At 51.3% G+C, this 18,123-nt stretch overlaps 2 protein-coding genes across 2 annotated transcripts in view; both read right to left on the bottom strand.

Moving 5' to 3' along the window:
* Nucleotides 1-528: 528 nt before the first annotated feature.
* On the bottom strand, nt 529-2,549 carry gdf3 (growth differentiation factor 3). Its single transcript, XM_076137679.1, has 2 exons — nt 2,233-2,549; nt 529-1,576 (listed from the first exon to the last, which is right to left on the bottom strand). The coding sequence occupies exons 1-2, from the start codon at nt 2,507-2,509 to the stop codon at nt 723-725; spliced, it is 1,131 nt and encodes a 376-aa protein (XP_075993794.1). The 5' UTR covers nt 2,510-2,549; the 3' UTR covers nt 529-722.
* Nucleotides 2,550-3,269: 720 nt separating this feature from the next.
* Nucleotides 3,270-18,123, bottom strand: part of kif21a (kinesin family member 21A) — a 33,392-nt gene continuing 18,538 nt past the window's right edge. Inside the window, 24 exon segments of the mRNA XM_076137678.1 lie at nt 3,270-4,798; nt 5,324-5,523; nt 5,654-5,824; nt 6,075-6,192; nt 6,308-6,472; nt 6,558-6,732; nt 7,437-7,573; nt 10,762-10,887; nt 11,512-11,717; nt 11,813-11,867; nt 11,976-12,033; nt 12,882-12,902; nt 13,377-13,542; nt 13,868-13,969; nt 14,071-14,265; nt 14,478-14,622; nt 14,708-14,850; nt 15,014-15,082; nt 15,179-15,286; nt 15,378-15,577; nt 16,106-16,294; nt 16,387-16,501; nt 16,579-16,681; nt 17,851-18,054. Coding sequence (XP_075993793.1) covers nt 4,708-4,798; nt 5,324-5,523; nt 5,654-5,824; nt 6,075-6,192; nt 6,308-6,472; nt 6,558-6,732; nt 7,437-7,573; nt 10,762-10,887; nt 11,512-11,717; nt 11,813-11,867; nt 11,976-12,033; nt 12,882-12,902; nt 13,377-13,542; nt 13,868-13,969; nt 14,071-14,265; nt 14,478-14,622; nt 14,708-14,850; nt 15,014-15,082; nt 15,179-15,286; nt 15,378-15,577; nt 16,106-16,294; nt 16,387-16,501; nt 16,579-16,681; nt 17,851-18,054 — 3,262 coding nt within the window. The 3' untranslated portion in view covers nt 3,270-4,707.

Here is an 18,123-nt window from a genome sequence, read left to right as displayed (position 1 = left end):
TCTCCTCTGCTCCTCTGACTAATGAGAAAGGACTTTATACAAATAATAACACAGGTATGTGGAGAATCTGGACTCCAGATATCAAAGAGCAGCTTCAGGAGATCAGTGTTCTTCAACATAAACATCTCTGTTTCTGTGGATCTGTTGTTTTCTGTGTTCTTCCTCCAACACAAACATCGCCTCTTAGACTTCATTACATCGTCTGGCTCCTCTCAGCTGATTGCCTCTAATGTTGCCTCTCAAGCAGCGTTAACTATTCAAATATTTCTCTAATAACCTTATTGATTACCTCTGATGCCCCTAATCAGTGCTTGACACCACTCCTGCCCCCTGGTGGTCATTTGTTCTCCACACGTTTACTGAATCTGTCGAGCGAAGAAAACGATTCTACATCTAAACCCTTCACAGGTCTCTGATGTTTGGAGACCTTCTATTGATAATTTGATCAATAGAAGTAAACTCTGCTCATATCAAGGCCACATGTCAATTAATAACTAAATTCACAGTTTATTCAGATCAGCTTTCACATTTTCCACACATTTTCAAAGAGAATGAAGCAAATTTAAAACCAAATCTCTTTAAAAGCCTGAAGAAGTCACACTGCAAACTGAATATGACTTAACAGTTTGGTCTGTGTGTGATTCTGTGTCACTTTGTCCTGGAGGACAAAGTGACTCGACTCACATTCAGAGTCGGAGGTCGATCAGAGAGGCTGAATGTTCTCATCGACATCCACACTCGTCCACCACCATGTCTTTGTAATGCCTCAGCACCACGTTGTCGTTGTTGTCCAGGTAGAGCATGGAGATGGGGGACAGGCGGATGGGCACACAGCAGGGCTGAGGGGTCCGGTTGGGGTCTAAGGAGTGGACCAGGGTCTGCAGGATGGCGTGGTTGGTGCCGTTCAGGCTCTCGCTCAGGGGGAAGGGGCACTCGCCGTGGCAGTAGTTGGCCATGTAGCCCTGAGGAGCGATGATCCAGTCCTGCCAGCCCACGTCTTTGAAGTCCATGTAGAGATGGCGAGCTTTGCAGACGTTGCTGGGGGTCACGGGGACGTGGATGGCGCTCCTCCTCTGCCTGGAGCGACACTGGTGAGGGTTGAGCGACACGGCCACCAGAGACGCCTGGACCAAAGGCCGGCTGAGCGCTGGCTCCAGTGTGAGCGAGGTCCCGGGCTGGAAGGGAAGCAGCTCCTCTGGGTTGGTGACCTGAGGAAGAAGCTCCAACACCAAACCGTAGTTGCGTGCGGGTTTGCGCCAGTTCTCCGCCAGATCGGTGACGTCCAGCGTGAGGGAGGCGGGTTTGTGCTGGAGCTGCACAGACTGGGACAGCAGGAGTCTGCGGTTGGCTTTGGGGTTGGCTCCCTTCAGCGTGGCGCGGAGCACTTTGTACAGAGACACACTCACCACCTGCGGCCCCTGCAGGATCTCAGCCGACGTGAACGGCTTCCAGTAGAAGTGGACCTCCAGCTGTGCCAGAGACAGAAGCTCCACAGGCTGCAGCACAGACATGTTGAAGAAGAGCTGCTTCTCCAGACAGCCCTGGCAGCCTTCACTCCCGCCAGACACCAGGCGACCTGCACAACATCAACCGGGTCAGGACCAGGGGAACTCTAACACCACACTGCTCAGGGCAGGAGGAGCTGGAGTCTCCAAGCTTCCCTCCAAGCTTCCCTCAACACTCTGACAGGAAATATAAAGGAAACTAATGAAAGAATTCCTCAGCTAATGGAATAAAAAGCTCTGATGGGGTGAGAGACTTTCTCCATGAGGAAGATGATGATGATGCTTATTGTTGTTGAAGATGTGGCAGTAATGACAGAGTGCATGCATGATTCCCACTGCAGTGACTGATGATGGAAACTAACGGAATCCAGCGACAAGAGCGGCAGTAAATGATGATAAAGTGATACAAAACAAACTAATCAATCATAAGAAGAAGATTTGATGTGTGAGCAGCATTTAGAGTGAAATGTTTAAATGTTTACAGCTCATTGAACAGAACCGCGGGAGCAGGAAGTGCAGAGAGATGTCATAACTCTAAAATGAAACTTTAACGCTAAAATGAAACTTTGTTCGCCATAGAAGTGAGTTAGTTTAAGAGTTTAAGAGTGCAGCTCAGCTCGGACCGGAATCTAACAACTCTTTCTCTCACTTTGAACAACAAACTAACGGTTTAAGCATTAAACTTGAGGAAATGTTTGACTGATTGTAGAGTAAAAGTGACTCCCACCTTGGTCTTGCACGTATCGGATGATGTTTCCGCGGACTCCGTACTCGGACACCGTGCACGCGTCCCCCTGCTCGGCCTGGCGCCTCTCGGACCGGCGGTAGATCCTCCACAGGGCGGCAGGGACCTTGTTCCGGTCCGAGCGGCCCGCTGCGGGCTGAGGCCGCCCGGAGAGCCCCATGGTGCCCAGGAGGAAACGCTCCCGGAGCCGAGTGTCCTCAGCCGGGGACAGAGACGAGACGGAGACAAACAGGACGGCGAGGACGAACAAAGGGGACATGTCTGATCTTGGTCCGCTCACAGGGCTGGAGCTTCCTCACCTTCTCTGCTGGGCTCAGGACTTCCTGTGACTTCTAAGGCCTCCAGCTGTGCAACTGCGTGTGATAATGACGATAAGGGTGTGTGTGTGTGTGTGTGTGTGTGTGTGTGTGTGTGTGATCAGCTTGATAAGCAAAACAGTCTGGTAAAGCTCAGGCTGGATGTTAAAGCTTCAACATGACCACAGGGAAATAAAACGATCCAAGCTTCAACCAGGTCAATGAGGGTTAAACTTAGACTTAACTTAGTACACAGACTAATCAATAATCAATACTCAGGTCCTCTCTACCTCATGTTAGACACAGACAGAAGTGCTGTTGTGATTCTGTCACTTGAGTCTTCTGCCTGTAGTTTTGTATCCAGTATTGATTTCCTGTCTCAGGTTTAGAAATCTGAATCATTTTATCCTTGGTGTCAAACCTGAAGGAGACACTGAGCTCAGGCCTGAGATCCTTTAGAAAGAGGAAGACTGTGGACCGTCTGAGCTTCATCACTGAACTCATCAGCAGAACAAACTGGAATCTTTGCTTTGTTAAACAGAATCTCCCAACTGATCCACATTTAGACCGAAACAGACAGAACAGTCACTTTGTGGACTGGTTTGTTCTCCAATTATCAGGCTGCAGCTGTGAGTGTGACACAGAGAGGAGCTTCAGTTCCTCTGGACGCTCTGGAAACCAGCAGAGGGACCAAACCAAACACAGAGACTTGTTTTTGACAGATGGCGTTTATTCTCTCCAGGCATCTGACATTAGAATCGCTACAGAGTGAGCCGCTGTGACGGCCGCTAAAACTTCAGAAGGAGGGGAGGGGAGGAGGGGGAGGGGGAGGGGGTGTGTTCAATAAGTACAGCATAACAAACCAAAACAAGCAAACATCAGCCGCTAAACATCACAACGCTGAAGCTCCTCTGAAGCTGAAGCTCCTCTGAAGCTGAAGCCCCTCTGAAGCTGAGGCTCCTCTGAAGCTGAAGCTCCTCTGAAGCTGAGGCTCCTCTGAAGCTGAAGCTCCTCTGAAGCTGAAGCCCCTCTGAAGCTCTCATGCGACTCTGCTGCTGCATTCAGGTCGGTGGTCCCACAAAAAGTCAGGTTCAGTCAGACGTCTGTAGTCTCATCCTATACACACGTTAAAGATGCTGCTTCACAAAGAAACCATTCAGAAAGTGACGACAACCACGAGGTGCAGTCTGGACAGGAAGTCCAGCGGGAGAAGAGAAGAGAAGAAGAGCGGAGACCAGGCGAGCTCCCAGCAGGGCCCAGAGAGGGACCAGGACAGGGAGACAGAGGTTGATCAACATGGCACAGGCTGAGTTTAAAGGCCTCTTCCTTTCAAAGTAAGTACGACACGTAAACACACAGCTCCAGGGCCGAGCGGAGCAGAGTGGAGACCAGGACCAGGACCAGGACCGGGAGCTCTAAAGGAGGTGAAGACGCCACGAAGCAGCATGGAGGTCAGACCAGAACAGGGAGGGAGCAGAGAGAAGAAGAAGAGAGAACAAACATGGTGATACGGTACGACGCTGTGACGAGTGTGAAGATCCTCCAGCACATTCAGAGAGTAAGTGTGTGTGTGTGTGTGTGCGTGTGCAGAAAGACTAAAGGTTCTCACACGTGTGTATTATGTGGTAAGTGTGTTATGAGTGTGTGTGTGTATTTGGTTCATGTGTAGGGTGACGGGGGAGCGGAGATGCGTTTCACGATTTTTGGTCGCTGCTGAGACTGAGGGAGGAGCCACAAGCAGGGGGAGGAGTTAAAGGGCACACAAAGCGTTCCCATTCACACGGGAGAACTGGGCGGTGAAGACCGGCTTCAACCCCCAACGCTCCACCGTCATCTTCCTCCTCTCTACCGTGTGTGTGCGTGTGTGAGTGTGTGTGCGTGAGTGTGTGCGTGTGTAGTGGCGTAAGTGTGAGTGTGTTAATCGTGGTCGCCTCTTAAATAACATAAATAAAGTCTGCTGAGCGTTGGGAGGACTCAGCTCTCTTAACGCTCAGAGGCAAAAGGAAAAACAGAAGAATGGATCCGTCCCAGGATCGCCGATCGTTCAGACTAACGATGATCTACAGTGAGCGTGAGCCTTAAGAAGTTAGGGGGTCAAAGTGCATCAGTATCCCCACAGGATGCTGCTCGAGTGTCCTTCCTTCAGCAGGGGGCGCTGTGCTCAGACACTGGCCACCTCGTCTGCATTGTCCACCGTCTCTGAGGTGCTGTCCAGGCCGCCGCGAGCTCGCCAGATCTTCACCGTCCGGTCGCTGAAACGAGAAGAGAGATGACTTCATCACGTTCTCACTCATGTTGCTCTCTGTGTGTGTTAGACACATGAGGCGGTACAGACGGAGTTAAAGGAAACTTCAGGGAAGCCAAAAAGCATAAAACCATATTTGGGTCTATCTGGCCACGCCCACTTCAGGCAAACTACAACTTCCACCATTAAAACGAATGACTTGTTGGTTCATCTATGATCTAATCAATAACCTCTTCAATCACATCATTGAGAGGCGGAGCAAAGTCCCTCCTCAGGCTCCGATTGGCTGCAGAGACCTGAGATGTTCTCCTGTTCAAACTAAGTGATTGGTTGCCAATGATCGTCAGAACAATGAAGAGGAGGAATCCAGAGAACTCAATCAATACTCAATGAGGTTCTTTATATGTGCATTAATAATAGATCCACAGATCAATACCTTTGTCATGTCACTCATTAATGAACACAGCGTCCTGATTACAGATCAATAGTCTGACTGGCTCGGCCCTGAGGCAGCTTCCTGTCTGTCACTCACTCAGAGGCGGTGAACAGGTGGCTGCTGTTGGTGGAGATCCCGTTGATGGGACTCTCGTGACCCTTCAGCTCCCCCAGCGGCCCCAGAGTGTCCGTGTGCCACAGCTTGAGCACGCCGCCCCTGCAGCCGCTCAGCAGGGCCGGGGAGCCGGGGACCACGCCCAACGCACACACCCAGTCACGGTGAGCGTTGGGCACTTGCTGTACGGGAGAGAGGGGGAGGGGGAGAGAGAGAGAGAGAGAGAGAGAGAGAGTGAGCATCAAACCAACACCAAGTGTCCCCGCTGCGTCTGATTGGCTCCCGGTCGGTCAGCTGGTGAACTCTCCGTACCTGCAGCAGGTCTTTGCGGTCCAGGTCCCACTTCTTGATGCCGTTGTCTCTTGATCCGCTGAAGAACATGTCAGCCTGGACCACCAGGGACTCGATGCCGTCGTAATGCGGCGGCTCGAAGTTATGAGTGGGACTGATGTTCCCCAGAGAGCCTTCAGTCACATCGAACAGCTGCACGCAACCACACACACACACACACACACACACACACACACACACACACACACACACACACACACACACACACACACACACACACACACACACACACACACACACACACCAGAGACACACACACTCTGTTTACTTACACAACGAGGAAACAGCACATCTCAGCTACAATGAGGAGAACCAGTTTGAACCAGAGTGTGTAGCTGTGACTTAAACCCAGCTGAGCAACAGCACACACACACACACACACCTTGATGTAGTGGTCCTTGGACCCTGTGATCACCAGGTTCTGGTTGTTGAGGGCCTGGTCCACAGTCAGACACATGACCGGGCCCAGGTGACCCATCAGTTTCCCTGTGGAAGCAAACCTGAAGAGAGAGAGAGAGAGAGAGAGAGAGAGAGAGAGACCTTCAGCTCAGGTTGGATCAGACTGTAGAGACTCTTCTCCTGACTCTTCTCCTGTCTCTCTCTGACTCCTCGTACCTCCGCAGGTCCCAGACCCGGACCGAGTTCCCTGCGGCGGCGTACAGGACCGTCCCCTGGGGGTTGAGAGCGATCTGGTTGATCAGGTTCTCTCCTGCAGGGATGGTGACGGTCCGGCTGGTGCTGGACGAGCAGATGTCCCCGACGTTCACCTGACCTGAGGACCTGAAAACAACCAGGAGGTCAAACCTGGCTCTTCCCTCACAGTTCTGGAAGTTCCAGTCGGTGAACCGTGTGGAGACGGACTCACGTTAAGGTCCGGATGCACTTGGCCGAGTCCCTGATGTCCCAGACTTTGATGTAGGAGGTGGAGACGGTGAAGACCAAGCTGGAGCTGTAACGGACCGACACCACGTTGTTGGGGTGACCGGCCAGGGACATGATCTCCTGACCCGTCACCAGGTTCCACACCTTACAGGTCCGGTCTGCAGGAGGACAAGACAGGGAGGAGGACATCAGGACAGGGGGGGGAGAGAGAGAGAGAGAGAGAGAGAGAGAGAGAGAGAGAGAGAGAGAGAGAGAGAGAGAGAGAGAGAGAGAGAGAGAGAGACTGCTCTGTTGAACTCTGATAAGACTTATTCACACAATCTTCTCATTAACCCTTTAATGGAAGCTTTTATTTGCCAAACTGCAGATGGAAACACGGGGGGGGGGGGTCTCCTCCTGCGTGCCGCCTGCAGGGGGGAGACGGGGGACGGGACGGGGGGTTGCAGCGGGTTTGCACGTTCCAAGATAACAGCCATGAAAAGGAAAACTTAATGAATAGCGACACGCATAATACAACGCCTACTCTCAATTATTACCATAGAAACGCAGAGCACAGGAAGGGAAATGACGTGTGTGTGTGTGTGTGGGGGGGGGGTTAATCTGTTTAGTGGGCACACACACACACTTCATTAGCATAAAGAGCTTCGGCCACCGTGAGGGCGTCACTCTGCGTCGCCGTGTCGTCGATTTCATCCCGTCGCCTTTTTGCACGCTGACAATCTTAATCACTCGCTGTCAACTTTTATTAGAGGTGTTACATTACAGCGTGTCAAAGTGGAACAAATTACAGGAAGCATAACGACGGGGATGCAGGGGGCGAGAGAGAGAGAGAGGAGGATGGAGGGGATTGTGGGGAAATGACCTTTGGATCCGGTGAACAGAAGGTCGTCGGTGGAGTCGACACACAGGACGGCTTTACTGTGTCCCTCTGCCACGTGGACGCACTGCAGGGTGGCTGAGCGGCTGCTCTTAGTAGACGGGACGGGGTTAATGACGCCCCTAGGAGACACACACACACACGGACACCATTGTCAATAGGTGAAGTACGGACATGACCCCGTCTAAAAATAACCCTGAAAGAACAGGAAGAAAAAAATGCAGATATGCTGTCTCTCTCACACACACACACACACACACACACACACACACACACACACACACACACACACACACACACACACACACACACACACACACACACACACACACACACACACACACACACACACACACACACACACACACACACACACACACACACACACGTTGACATGCCGCCCTTGTGGCCAATTAGCACAAAGCTGCAAAGAAAGGAGAAACAGAAAGCAGGGAAGCAACCAGGAAGAACCAGGAGAGAAACACGGCCACTGTGCTGCAGCAGAGGCAAAGGGTTCAGAACACACACACACACACACACACACACGCCTGTAACACCCACAGGCGACCCCGTGAACCCGAGGTGAGGCTGAAGTTCAGCAGCACGTCAGGAAACACATCGATCACAAAGGAGCCGCTCGTGTTGACAAATCGGAATCTTGATGGTGTAATTGGACAATCTGGTGTAACCACACACTCACACACACACATCAAGATGTCAATATGGAGGCGATGAGGATGAATGGAGTGAGAATAAAAAGACAAACACCAGTGAATAGAGAGAAACATCAAAGGGCAGCGAGCGGCGGAGGATCGATAGCGGTAATGACCTCGGAAAGATGAGGACGCCGTGTGTGTGTGTGTGTGCCTGTGTGTGTGATCGCCAACGCAAGTCTTAAACGCGACCGTGTGCCAAAAAAGGAGAGAAGACACCGAGCCGCACCACCGACGACCTCTGACCCCCACCCGAGATTTGTTTTCAGTTTAGCACCACCAGGGTGAGTGAGGAGGGCAAAGGGTTAATACTTCTGCGTCTGGAAGAGAGGAGGGGAAGCGGAGCGCAGGACGTGGACAGAGGACAGGTGGAGGCATCCGTCCATCCTGGAGGGGAAGAGAGGAAGGACAGGTGGAGGCCACTGATGTTCACTCAAACTGCTGAGCTACACTGAGCACACTGAGGGGAAACGCTGCTCTGAGCTGAACCTGAGCAGATTCTGCTGTAAAATACTATAAAGATGGTTTTGCAGATTTTAATCATTTAACTAACGGGACAGACGAGTCCATGAGACTGAAACTGGGCGGGCAGATGCTTTAGAGGCGTGGCTTAAAGTGGATTCTGCATCTAACCCCCCTGCGGCCCCTTCACACCTTCACCCCTCTACTCTTTAGGCCACACCCTCTCATCTAAAAACCAAGCAGGACCTTTGTTTACGAGTCCAAACCCTACACCCTGAGATCAGACCTGCAGTCTGGAGCCTAAACCTGTCTAACACCTCTGTCAGGCCGGTGCCAGTCTTACTCTTCCCTGTGTCTCTGGCTCCTTACTTGTCCTGCGGGACGTTTGCAGGACAGCCCAGACAGCCTGACAGGCGGCTGAAGGCAGCGGGGAGCGGGCTGCTGCTCCTCGGGGTCCTGTTGGCTGCTCTGTGGAAGGAAGACAAGTGAGAGCTGCTGCCAGGTACGCTGAGTGAGACGGGTGTGTTGACACGGCGCCGACAGGAGTGCGGGAGGACGGCACGGAGACAGAAGGGACGGATGGACGCATATGCTGCAGTCACTTCATACGGGGAGGACGGAGGAGGAGCTTCACACATCCAGACTAGAAGAGTGTAGGATTAGAACCAAAGGAGCAAACGATACGACCAAGTGTGAACTACTATCAGGAATAAATGGAGTCGGGAGCTGGCAGTGTTACTCCCACTGAATGAAAACGTGCTCTAAATTGTCGTTTCCTTTTAGATACTGAATTTTTCTTGGAAACCTGGACAGAAACGAAACGTATTCATCCCACGAGCGTCAATCAATAAGGTCAATAGTTTGGATCTGGGTAAGTTTGGTTTGACACATCTACAGTACAGACACACACACACACACACACACACGTATATATAATGTGTTCATATATGTAACTAATCTAATTTGGTCTTGGCACGTAAACACGACGTCGTCTCTGCCTGCTCACAGTCACAGATGGCTGAGGTGAAGCTCTCACATCTCCTCGTCTTCTTCATATGGCGTCAGTGCAGAGATGTGCAGGAGTCGCACCGTCGTACCATCCACACACACACACACACACACACACACACTCCTGCACCAAGGGCCAAACATACCCACGAGGACAGAACACAGGAGTCAACAGAACGTAACGCCTTCATATGCTGAGCGCTGATCAACACTCAGCAATCAACCAAACCATCAATCCCACCACAGCTTAGAGCTCAGCGTCAATCACCCGTCTGATGAGAACAACAGCTTAGCTCCGCCCACCTGACAGTCACCATTACCAAGATTACAGAAGAAGAAAGAGATACAATTTCCTTATTAAGAGACAGAGTTCAGTCAATTTCTGATCAATCGTTCCCTCAAAAAAACTCACTTAAGCCCTCAAACTATTGTTTTTTAAATCCAAAGCTATTAAATTGTAACTTTACTGTGACTTTCATTTCTTTCTCTCATCTTTATTTCACATTTTTTCCCCTCTTCATATTTGACCTGTTCTTACTTTATGTCTAAATGTCTGTGCGTGCGTTTGGTGAAGCCCTGTTGTGTCGTTGCCATGGAGACTGAAAGCCGCCGCACTAACAAACCTTCCTCGCCTCGTTTCAAATGTCAGCCCGTATTTATTTTACGCACTCTGTGAGTCACGAGTCAAAACTCTGAAATACGAGATGTGCTACAACAATAGTGATTCATCGAGGGAGGAGAAGAACGGAGTGAAGATCAACCACACCATTCATCTGCGGGAACAATCCAAGGTCAGGAATGATTCATGACAAATTAACCCACGACAGCCGGCAGCGTAAGGAAGCAACGAAGAGGGGAAACCCGGAAAAGTATGTTAAAGTATTCAATTATGGCTCAAACTGAGGCATAATCTCATATTAGGCAAGACAGAAGGGTTAAAAATCAGCTCAGAGCTCTGGAGGTCAAAGGTTAAGGCACCAGGCACACAGCGACTCTGATTGGACACCGCATGCTTTCCTCTGGAGCAGAAGTATTAGTAGAGTTTGAAGTCAGTGGGTTTGTATTTCTGGAAGGCGGGAGGGGGGGCGGGGCTTAGTAGCCGCACGTGTCGGCAGGGAAGCTCTTACTGTTTCATCTCCTTGACCTTTGCCCTGTCGGCGGCCGCGTGTGCCTTGTCATAGGCCTTCCTGCGAGACAGCGGCGACGGCTCCGGCGCTCGCTTTTCCACCCCTGACGCAGTTCTGGGGCCAGAACTGACAGTTATCCGCAAAACACAGAGACAGTACACACACACACACACACACACACACAAATAATAATAACAATAAAACAGGAGAATGTGAACTCAAAATGGAATGATGAAGACATGAAGGCACATGAGCATGCAGCACAGACACACAGTTACCTGAGAGTTTAAGGCCCAACACTCTGGTTCTTCTTTGCCAAGCTGAGGTTTAATAACAGAGCGACCCTGTGGCCTTTCCTCTAAAATAACTCATCTACTGAGGGCCCAGGTCTTTAATCATACAGGTCAAAGGGCACCAAGCAATTTAGAAGCCATCCGGTTAGTGTTTGAGCTTTAACAGTGGGCGACAAAGCTGTGATAAAGAATAAGAAGTAGATCTGTCTGGGAAGAGTTAAGAATAATTGGTGGTTAAATGTTAAACGCTCTGATCTCAGAGGTTGATCGGGGGGAGGGAGGGAGGGAGGGAGGGAGGGAGGGACGGACGTTCTTCCATCTGTTGTAAGCGACAAACTTAGAGGAAGCAGAGGGGCGAAGCAGCGTCATCAGAAACATGCAGGACAGAGGAGGAGAGTGGCGTGGGGGCGCGTTAGCGGGAGAGAGCCGTGCCGTGCCGGGCCGGGCCAGGACTTACATGCTGCCCATTTTAGAGGAAAAGCCGGGGGAGAGAGCGGCGTAGTCCCTGACAGAGGAGCCAGAGGGGTCCGCGTCTCCTCCGCCCCCCTCCGGAGTCTCGGCCAACGGCAGCATCGGGGCGGAGAAGTCGGCGGTGGGCGTGTCGGAGGCGGAGTCGCTGTTGGCGTACAGCAGCTCCATCTGGGTGGTGGTCCTGCGGCGAGCCTGCGGAGGACAGAGGAGAGAGGAGGGAAGGTTACAGAGGAGGACAGAGGAAACACTGAACACACGGGCAGAATGAAGCAGGAGACCGGTGAGACCTTGCTCCTCGTCTTGGTCTCGCCGCAGAGCTTCATGATGTCAGACGCCAGGGTGCTGGAAACAACAGAGAGAGCGCTGACATGTGACCTTATGACCTTATGACCTTTATACCCAAAACAACAGAGCAGGATCTGAGGCGACAGGAGACAGGACCGTACTCACGTCCCCTCAGCAGAAGGACTCTGTGCCGACTCGTCACTGCTGCTGTCGTCTCCATTTTCTGTCAGATAACAACAAAAGGGTTTAGAAAAGGAACTAATAACATCTTAGCCCATCAGAGAGAGAGCGATGACATCATACAGGATGTTTCTGTTCTTAGCTGTTTATCCTTCTGAACCAGTTTCACTGAAGCCTGACTTTAAGACATGAAGCTTTAGGGTGACGGACATTTTGACAGCTGTGAGTCGTGACGTCAACAATGGCTGCATTCCATCCAGCGACTCCTAAATGGAACGGAGCCATTATTAAAGCTCACCTGTGCTGTTCAACATGTCCGCCACAATCTAGCTCATGGAGAGAAACTGAATCTGTTTATCCTAATGGAGGTGAGAGAGATGGAGGAGGGAAGCAGGTGAGGTGACGTCAGCGCAGCGCCATGCTGATTGATCCACTAAGGGAGACTTGGTCCTATGGTAACTCAGCAGGGGGTCAGATGGATGGAAGAAGATGAGGTCAGAGCAGTGAGGTAGAGAGGGGTTACAATGGGGAGCAGACAAGACCCCATAAGAGAAAAGAAAGGTGTCAGGAATCATTAGTCCGTCACTCCCTGGGGGTCAGGGGTCAGGGGTCAGATGACCTACAGGGGTCCGACAGAGACACGGTACACGAGTTGTATGTTTCCTGTGGAAGGTTCTGAGTTAGCAGGGTGCTAAAGCAGGGCGGCTGTAGCACATGGTGAGCCGGAGGAGGAGGAGGAGGAGGAGGAGGGAGGGACAGACAGATGGAGGGACGTCTGGCTGCACCTCATGCACCTGGACGTTAACGTTCAGTTAGTCTGTAAAGTGCAGAGGGGAGGACCCATGCATTCATAAACACAGAGGATGAAGAGTCTGATGTGGTTTGACTTACCGGCCGGGATGTTACCTAGCTCTGGATCAACAACAACAGAGGAAGAAGAAGAAGAGGAAGAAAAGAAAGAAAAGGAAAGGAAAACGTGGGGGAACAGAAAAAAAAAAGCAACGCACAAATCAAAAACACGTCCCCCAAAGTCTACAACCAAACCAAATCAAGTGCAGCTACGGTAACTGAGCGTCCTGAGGAACAGAGGCGGGCGACATCATCCATCAGATTACACCGCTTCATCTTTTGGTTGGAAAATTGTTCAGTGTGATGTTTAGACCAGAATCTGTTCAACAGCAGGCAACAAGGCAAGAGCAACAATCCTGATCAATAGGCCCGATCATGCAGCTGATCAGTCACCCAGCCCAGCTGATGGAAGCTCACTTCCTCTTTACTGAACAGATCAATAACTCTGACGCATGAAAGCAGAAAGATTGAGTTTAGCGTTTTGGACACTTCCACATCTGGGCTGAGTTCAGGGGGCGGGGCAGGGGGCGGGGCTACCTTGCAGGGCGTTCCCCAGCAGGGCGTCCAGCTCCGGGTTGAACTCGGCCTTCTCCTTTAGCATGTGGAAGAGCAGCTGGTTCTGTGTGGCGCTGGTGATCTCCGTCTGCTTCAGCCGGCCCTCCATCACCTTCACCTGGGACTCTCTCTGGGCCGCCTGCAGACCCTGGAGACCACACACACACACACACACACACAGCAGACAACACACAGTGAGACAAACATATGGACCAGAACCGGACCAGAACCGACTGCAGGAAGCAAACTGATCTGTGTGAGACAAATCCAGCAGAGAAAATCCATTAAGGTCTTTTTAAACTCGCTGGTTGTTCGTTAGTTTCTGGCCTTTTTGGACCAAAATACATCCCAACGTTCTGAAAACTCTTCTGGTTCTAACGGTCCGACCCGTCTTCAGATAGCAGTTAGAGTTTTAGCGTGAGAGCCAGTTGTTCCCCATGTGGTTTTCAGGCCTTCATGGATCAGCTCTTTACCTTGTTGATGGCCATGGACATGAAGTGATCCAGCAGGAAGCGAGACTCTGTGAGGGTGCAGGAGCCGATCACAGCTGAGATGTCCACCGTGTCCGCTTCCTCCTGGAGACGCAGAGCGGGGAGAAGAATTCATACCTCAGCCAAGAGAACAGAGTGAGAGTGAAGCTCCAGCTAGGACTTCTTAACCTCTGACACCATCTCACCTTGGTCTCCTCCATCTGCATGATGTTGGCCTGACAGTCGGCGATGCTGTCGTTGATGTAGTCGATGTTGGCCGTTAACGCGTCCACCTCCTCGTTCAGGGGAAGGACCGTCTTCTCAGGGTCAGGACCCTCCTTGATCAGCCGGTCCCGCTTCCTGATGACCTTCTCCTTACGCTTGGTCAGCTCCTCACGTTGCTACAAAGAGAGAGAGAGAGCGAGACAGAGAGAGAGAGAGAGAGACAGAGAGAGAGAGAGAGAGAGAGAGAGAGAGAGAGAGAGAGAGAGAGAGAGAGAGAGAGAGAGAGAGAGAGAGAGAGGATCATCAATCGAGCCTTCTAAGGATTCAAACAGGCAACCTTCCTGCCGTCACCCCCGGCTCTCTGTGGGAGGTGAAGGTGGTCTGTTACCTTGAGCAGGCGGTTCATGTCGGCCTCCATGTTGGAGATGGTCATCCTCTGCATGATGACATCAGTGATGCGTCGCTCCATTGACTGCCATTTGTTGCGAGCCATTCTGGTGGAGTAGATGCCCACTGTGCGCCTGTATGAAGACCTGCACACGAACACACACACACACACACGGTCAACATCATCTTGAAAACAATAACACACACACAGGCAGGCCAACACACACACACCTCATGCCGTTGGGAGCCGTGTTGCCAGAGGAGTACATGCGTCCAGAGGGGGGGCGGTGGGATGAATCCTGGGACTCTGTGAGGTTAACCTTCCTCACCACCTTCCCTGAGGTGGGCCTGGCCTGCCGCCTCAGAGCCGTCACCTGACACACACACAGCAGACAGGAAACATAACACAAAAGACGCTGCTAAAGGGTTTCATTCATCAACAGTTCTCAGCTTCACAATCACATCATAAAGCTTCTAGTCACAGGTCTGAAGGTACAGTTAGTTTAGTTTAGTTTAGTTTGCATTAAAGCTGCTGACCTCCTCGGTCTTCCTCCTCAGGATGAGCTCCTGCTGTCTCTTCTGGGCCTCCAGCAGTTTCAGTTGGTGCTGTGGAGGAAACATGGTGTAAAGACGTGAGTCAGAAGGCTGAAGCTTCTCTCCCAGGCTGCTTCAGAGGGTTCAGAGGTCATCCCTGACTCTGACCTCTTGCTTGCGCTGGTCTTTCTTCAGCGAGGCGATCTCTCTGTTCCTGCGTGACTCGTTCAGTCGGTTCTTCTCCTGCTGCTCCTTCATCTGCTTCATGAGACGAACCTGGAAGGATCAGAACCTTCAGTGATCTTCTTAAGTTACAGCCAGCAGAGGAGATGAATGAGGAAGACCATGTATCATCTTCAAACCGCACCTTCGTCTTCTTCATCTCTGCCACGTCCATCTGAAGCTTCTTCAGCTGCCTCTCGTACTGCGACTGGTTCTTCAGCAGGCGTGCGTGCTCCTTCTGAGCCGACTGGAGCTTCTGGAGCTCCTTGTTCATGACGCTCAGCTTCTTCTCGTACTCCACCTTGATCTTGCGAGCTTTGTCGTCTGTGCCGCTTTCTACCGAATCTGCAATTGGCGACGACAACAACAAAAGAAAGAAAATCACACAGAGCGAGCCAGAGTATCTCCTGAGAGACTGGAAAGCATTAAGGCCGTCTGAGTCTAACAAGCCGGGAGCGCTGCTGCCTTTAAGAACCATCATCAGAATGCAGCAGGCGGTGTTTGGCTCCATTAGCGCCGTACGCCTGATTACATTAAAGGCGGCGTGGCTGTCTGGCTGCGGGTCTACAGAGCCGCACTCGCCCCTAAGAGCCCGGTGTGGATGCATTTAGCCGCGGCTCTTCATTACTCCACACTATAAAGAAGCATCCACAGTAATGAAGGGATAAAGCAGAGGAAGGTCAGGCTCAGTTTCAGGCTAATATAACAGAAAGGAGTGGAATTAAACTTTAGGGCTTCATTAAAGGTGCAGACTCTCAAAGTCAAGGCCCAATTAGTTTTTTATTCAAACTCCCAGAGGATAAGAACATGAATCTGGGCTCTGGTACATGGTGTGGATCCATGGCGCCCCCTAGTGGCCGGTCTGTGTCTTACTCATGTTCTGCAGCACCCGGTCCCTCTCCAGCTGTGTGTCCCTGATCTTGCACTGCAGCATCATCAGCTTCTGCTCGTACTGCTGCTTCAGTGTGTGCAGACGCTGCTGGCTGTTCTCCAGCTCGTCGATCAGCTTCTGCTTGATGGCAATCTCACACGTGATGTTGGCGAGGTCGGCCTGGAAGTTCTCTGATGGACGCCGGCCACAGAAATGGAACGTTACAAATCACAATGTTGTGTGCTTTTTACAATAAAGTCCATGAAAACAAACAGACACCAACCCTTCTCGTCCAGCTCAGAGTCAGAATCATCAGAGCTCTCCTCCACGTCCATCTCCTCTTCATCCTCCTCCTCTTCCTCCTCTCCTTCCTCATGGTCACTGCCTTCCTGCACCTCCTACATCATCACACACAAACATTAAATCATCTGGATACATTTCCCGCAGGATAAGAGTCAGACGGAGAGGCTGGTACCGTTTCTGTTTCCTCGTTGGCTCCCTCCGTCGCCTCCTTCTCCGTCGCCTCCTTCTCTGCGCCCTTGTCTTGCTCGTTGTCGGGGGTTTCCTCCTTGATGGCGCTGAAAGATTCAAACCAGATGGGCGTGAGTGACATCACTGCCTGATAACAGACGGACACATGAACATGTTGGAGCAGGACTCATGGAGAAACCAAACAGACCTCATGTGCGTCTCCTCTCAAGCACATGAGGTCATGAAGCTGAGGTCATTAGTAGTTTAACTGAACAGGCATTGAAAGATCACAGTGTCTTTTCTGCTCTAAGAAGCTCTGGGACCTCCTGAGACGTTTACAATCTTCAGGCAGACAAACGTCTCCTTTAAGTGAGATGTTCTCCTCATGGATCCTGAGTTTCTGTGCTGAAGAGACAGTGTGTTCTTCTGAAACGACATCGCTCCAAACTCAACCAGAAGAGAAAAAAAGCGTGACGAGGAGACGCAGAGCAACAAAACCCAGAGCCCGGCTGGATTAATGTTCATCACAGTGAAGCAGAGAACTAAAGGGGCAGAACCAAAAGGGGAACGCAGATCAACAGAGGAGAGGAAAAGAAAGATAGTGACCATGCCAAGGAACTTTAGAACCTAAAGGTGATCATATCTTTACAAACTAATCAGGGAGTCTCAAGCTTTAGGAGTCAGAATGTTCATGGAGGCTCTGAGCGTCCGGTTGGAAGGATGAATGAATGCAGCAGGAAACAGGATGGGGTCAGCGGGGTCAAACTCAAGAGGTCACCAGAAACTTAAGAAGGTGAATGAGACGCAACAGGAGGATGGAAGCTCGGACCAACCTGGCATCCTCAACCTCCTCCTCCACCACATCCTCCCCTTCCTCCCCCTCTCTCTCCTCCAACAGCTGCTGGAGTCTTCAGGGGAGGGGATGAATGTTGAAATGAGAGAAGGAAGGAAAGGAAAGGAAAGGAAAGGAAAGGAAAGGAAAGGAAAGGAAAGGAAAGGAGAATGGAGGAAAGAATGGTCAGAAGAAGATCTGCACCTAAACCAGAGACCTAGATAAACACATGGGCTTTGGTTTGAACGCTCGGCTGTGCTATGATGGTCCTCTGCTACTATCTAGTGGCGACCTGGTGTAAACACAGGACCAGTCTAGAGCCATGAGTCTACATGAGCTCCATGGACTTCAGCTACATTCATTGGCCGTCTGTCTGCTTTGGGCCACAGAACACCAGCTCCACATCAAACACAGTGTTATCTGTTATCTCGTTAGTCTGTTTACCTTTTCTTCTTCTTCTTCTCCCTCTTCTTCAGCTTCTCCAGGTCTTTCTTGGCGAGCTCGATGATGTCGGACGTCTCCTTCTCGGGGGCGTGGAGGCCACCGGAGAACGGCCCGGAGCCGCCGTAGAAGGACTGGCGGTTGGAGGCACGGGAGAGATTCTTCCTCAGGTGCTCGTTCACCGCCTCGCTCTCCAGCAGCTTGGCCCTGAGAACGAAGACGAGGACGAGGACACAGACGGGTCAGAGACAGAGTTAAAGAAGACGACAAAGTCAT

Source organism: Genypterus blacodes, unplaced genomic scaffold (genome assembly GCF_046128005.1).
Source record: "Genypterus blacodes isolate CSIRO-AG114 ecotype Tasmania unplaced genomic scaffold, CSIRO-AGI_Gbla_v1 ptg000332l_1, whole genome shotgun sequence".
NCBI classification, from domain to species: domain Eukaryota; kingdom Metazoa; phylum Chordata; class Actinopteri; order Ophidiiformes; family Ophidiidae; genus Genypterus; species Genypterus blacodes.
This window is presented reverse-complemented; position numbering and strand designations above follow the sequence as displayed.

Excerpts from the sequence above, each read along its gene's own strand:
- gdf3 (XM_076137679.1), bottom strand. The coding sequence starts at position 2,509 with ATGTCCCCTTTGTTCGTCCTCGCCGTCCTGTTTGTCTCCGTCTCGTCT. Across the intron at positions 1,577-2,232 it reads CCGATACGTGCAAGACCAAG|GTCGCCTGGTGTCTGGCGGG; the intron begins GTGGGAGTCACT and ends GATGTTGTGCAG.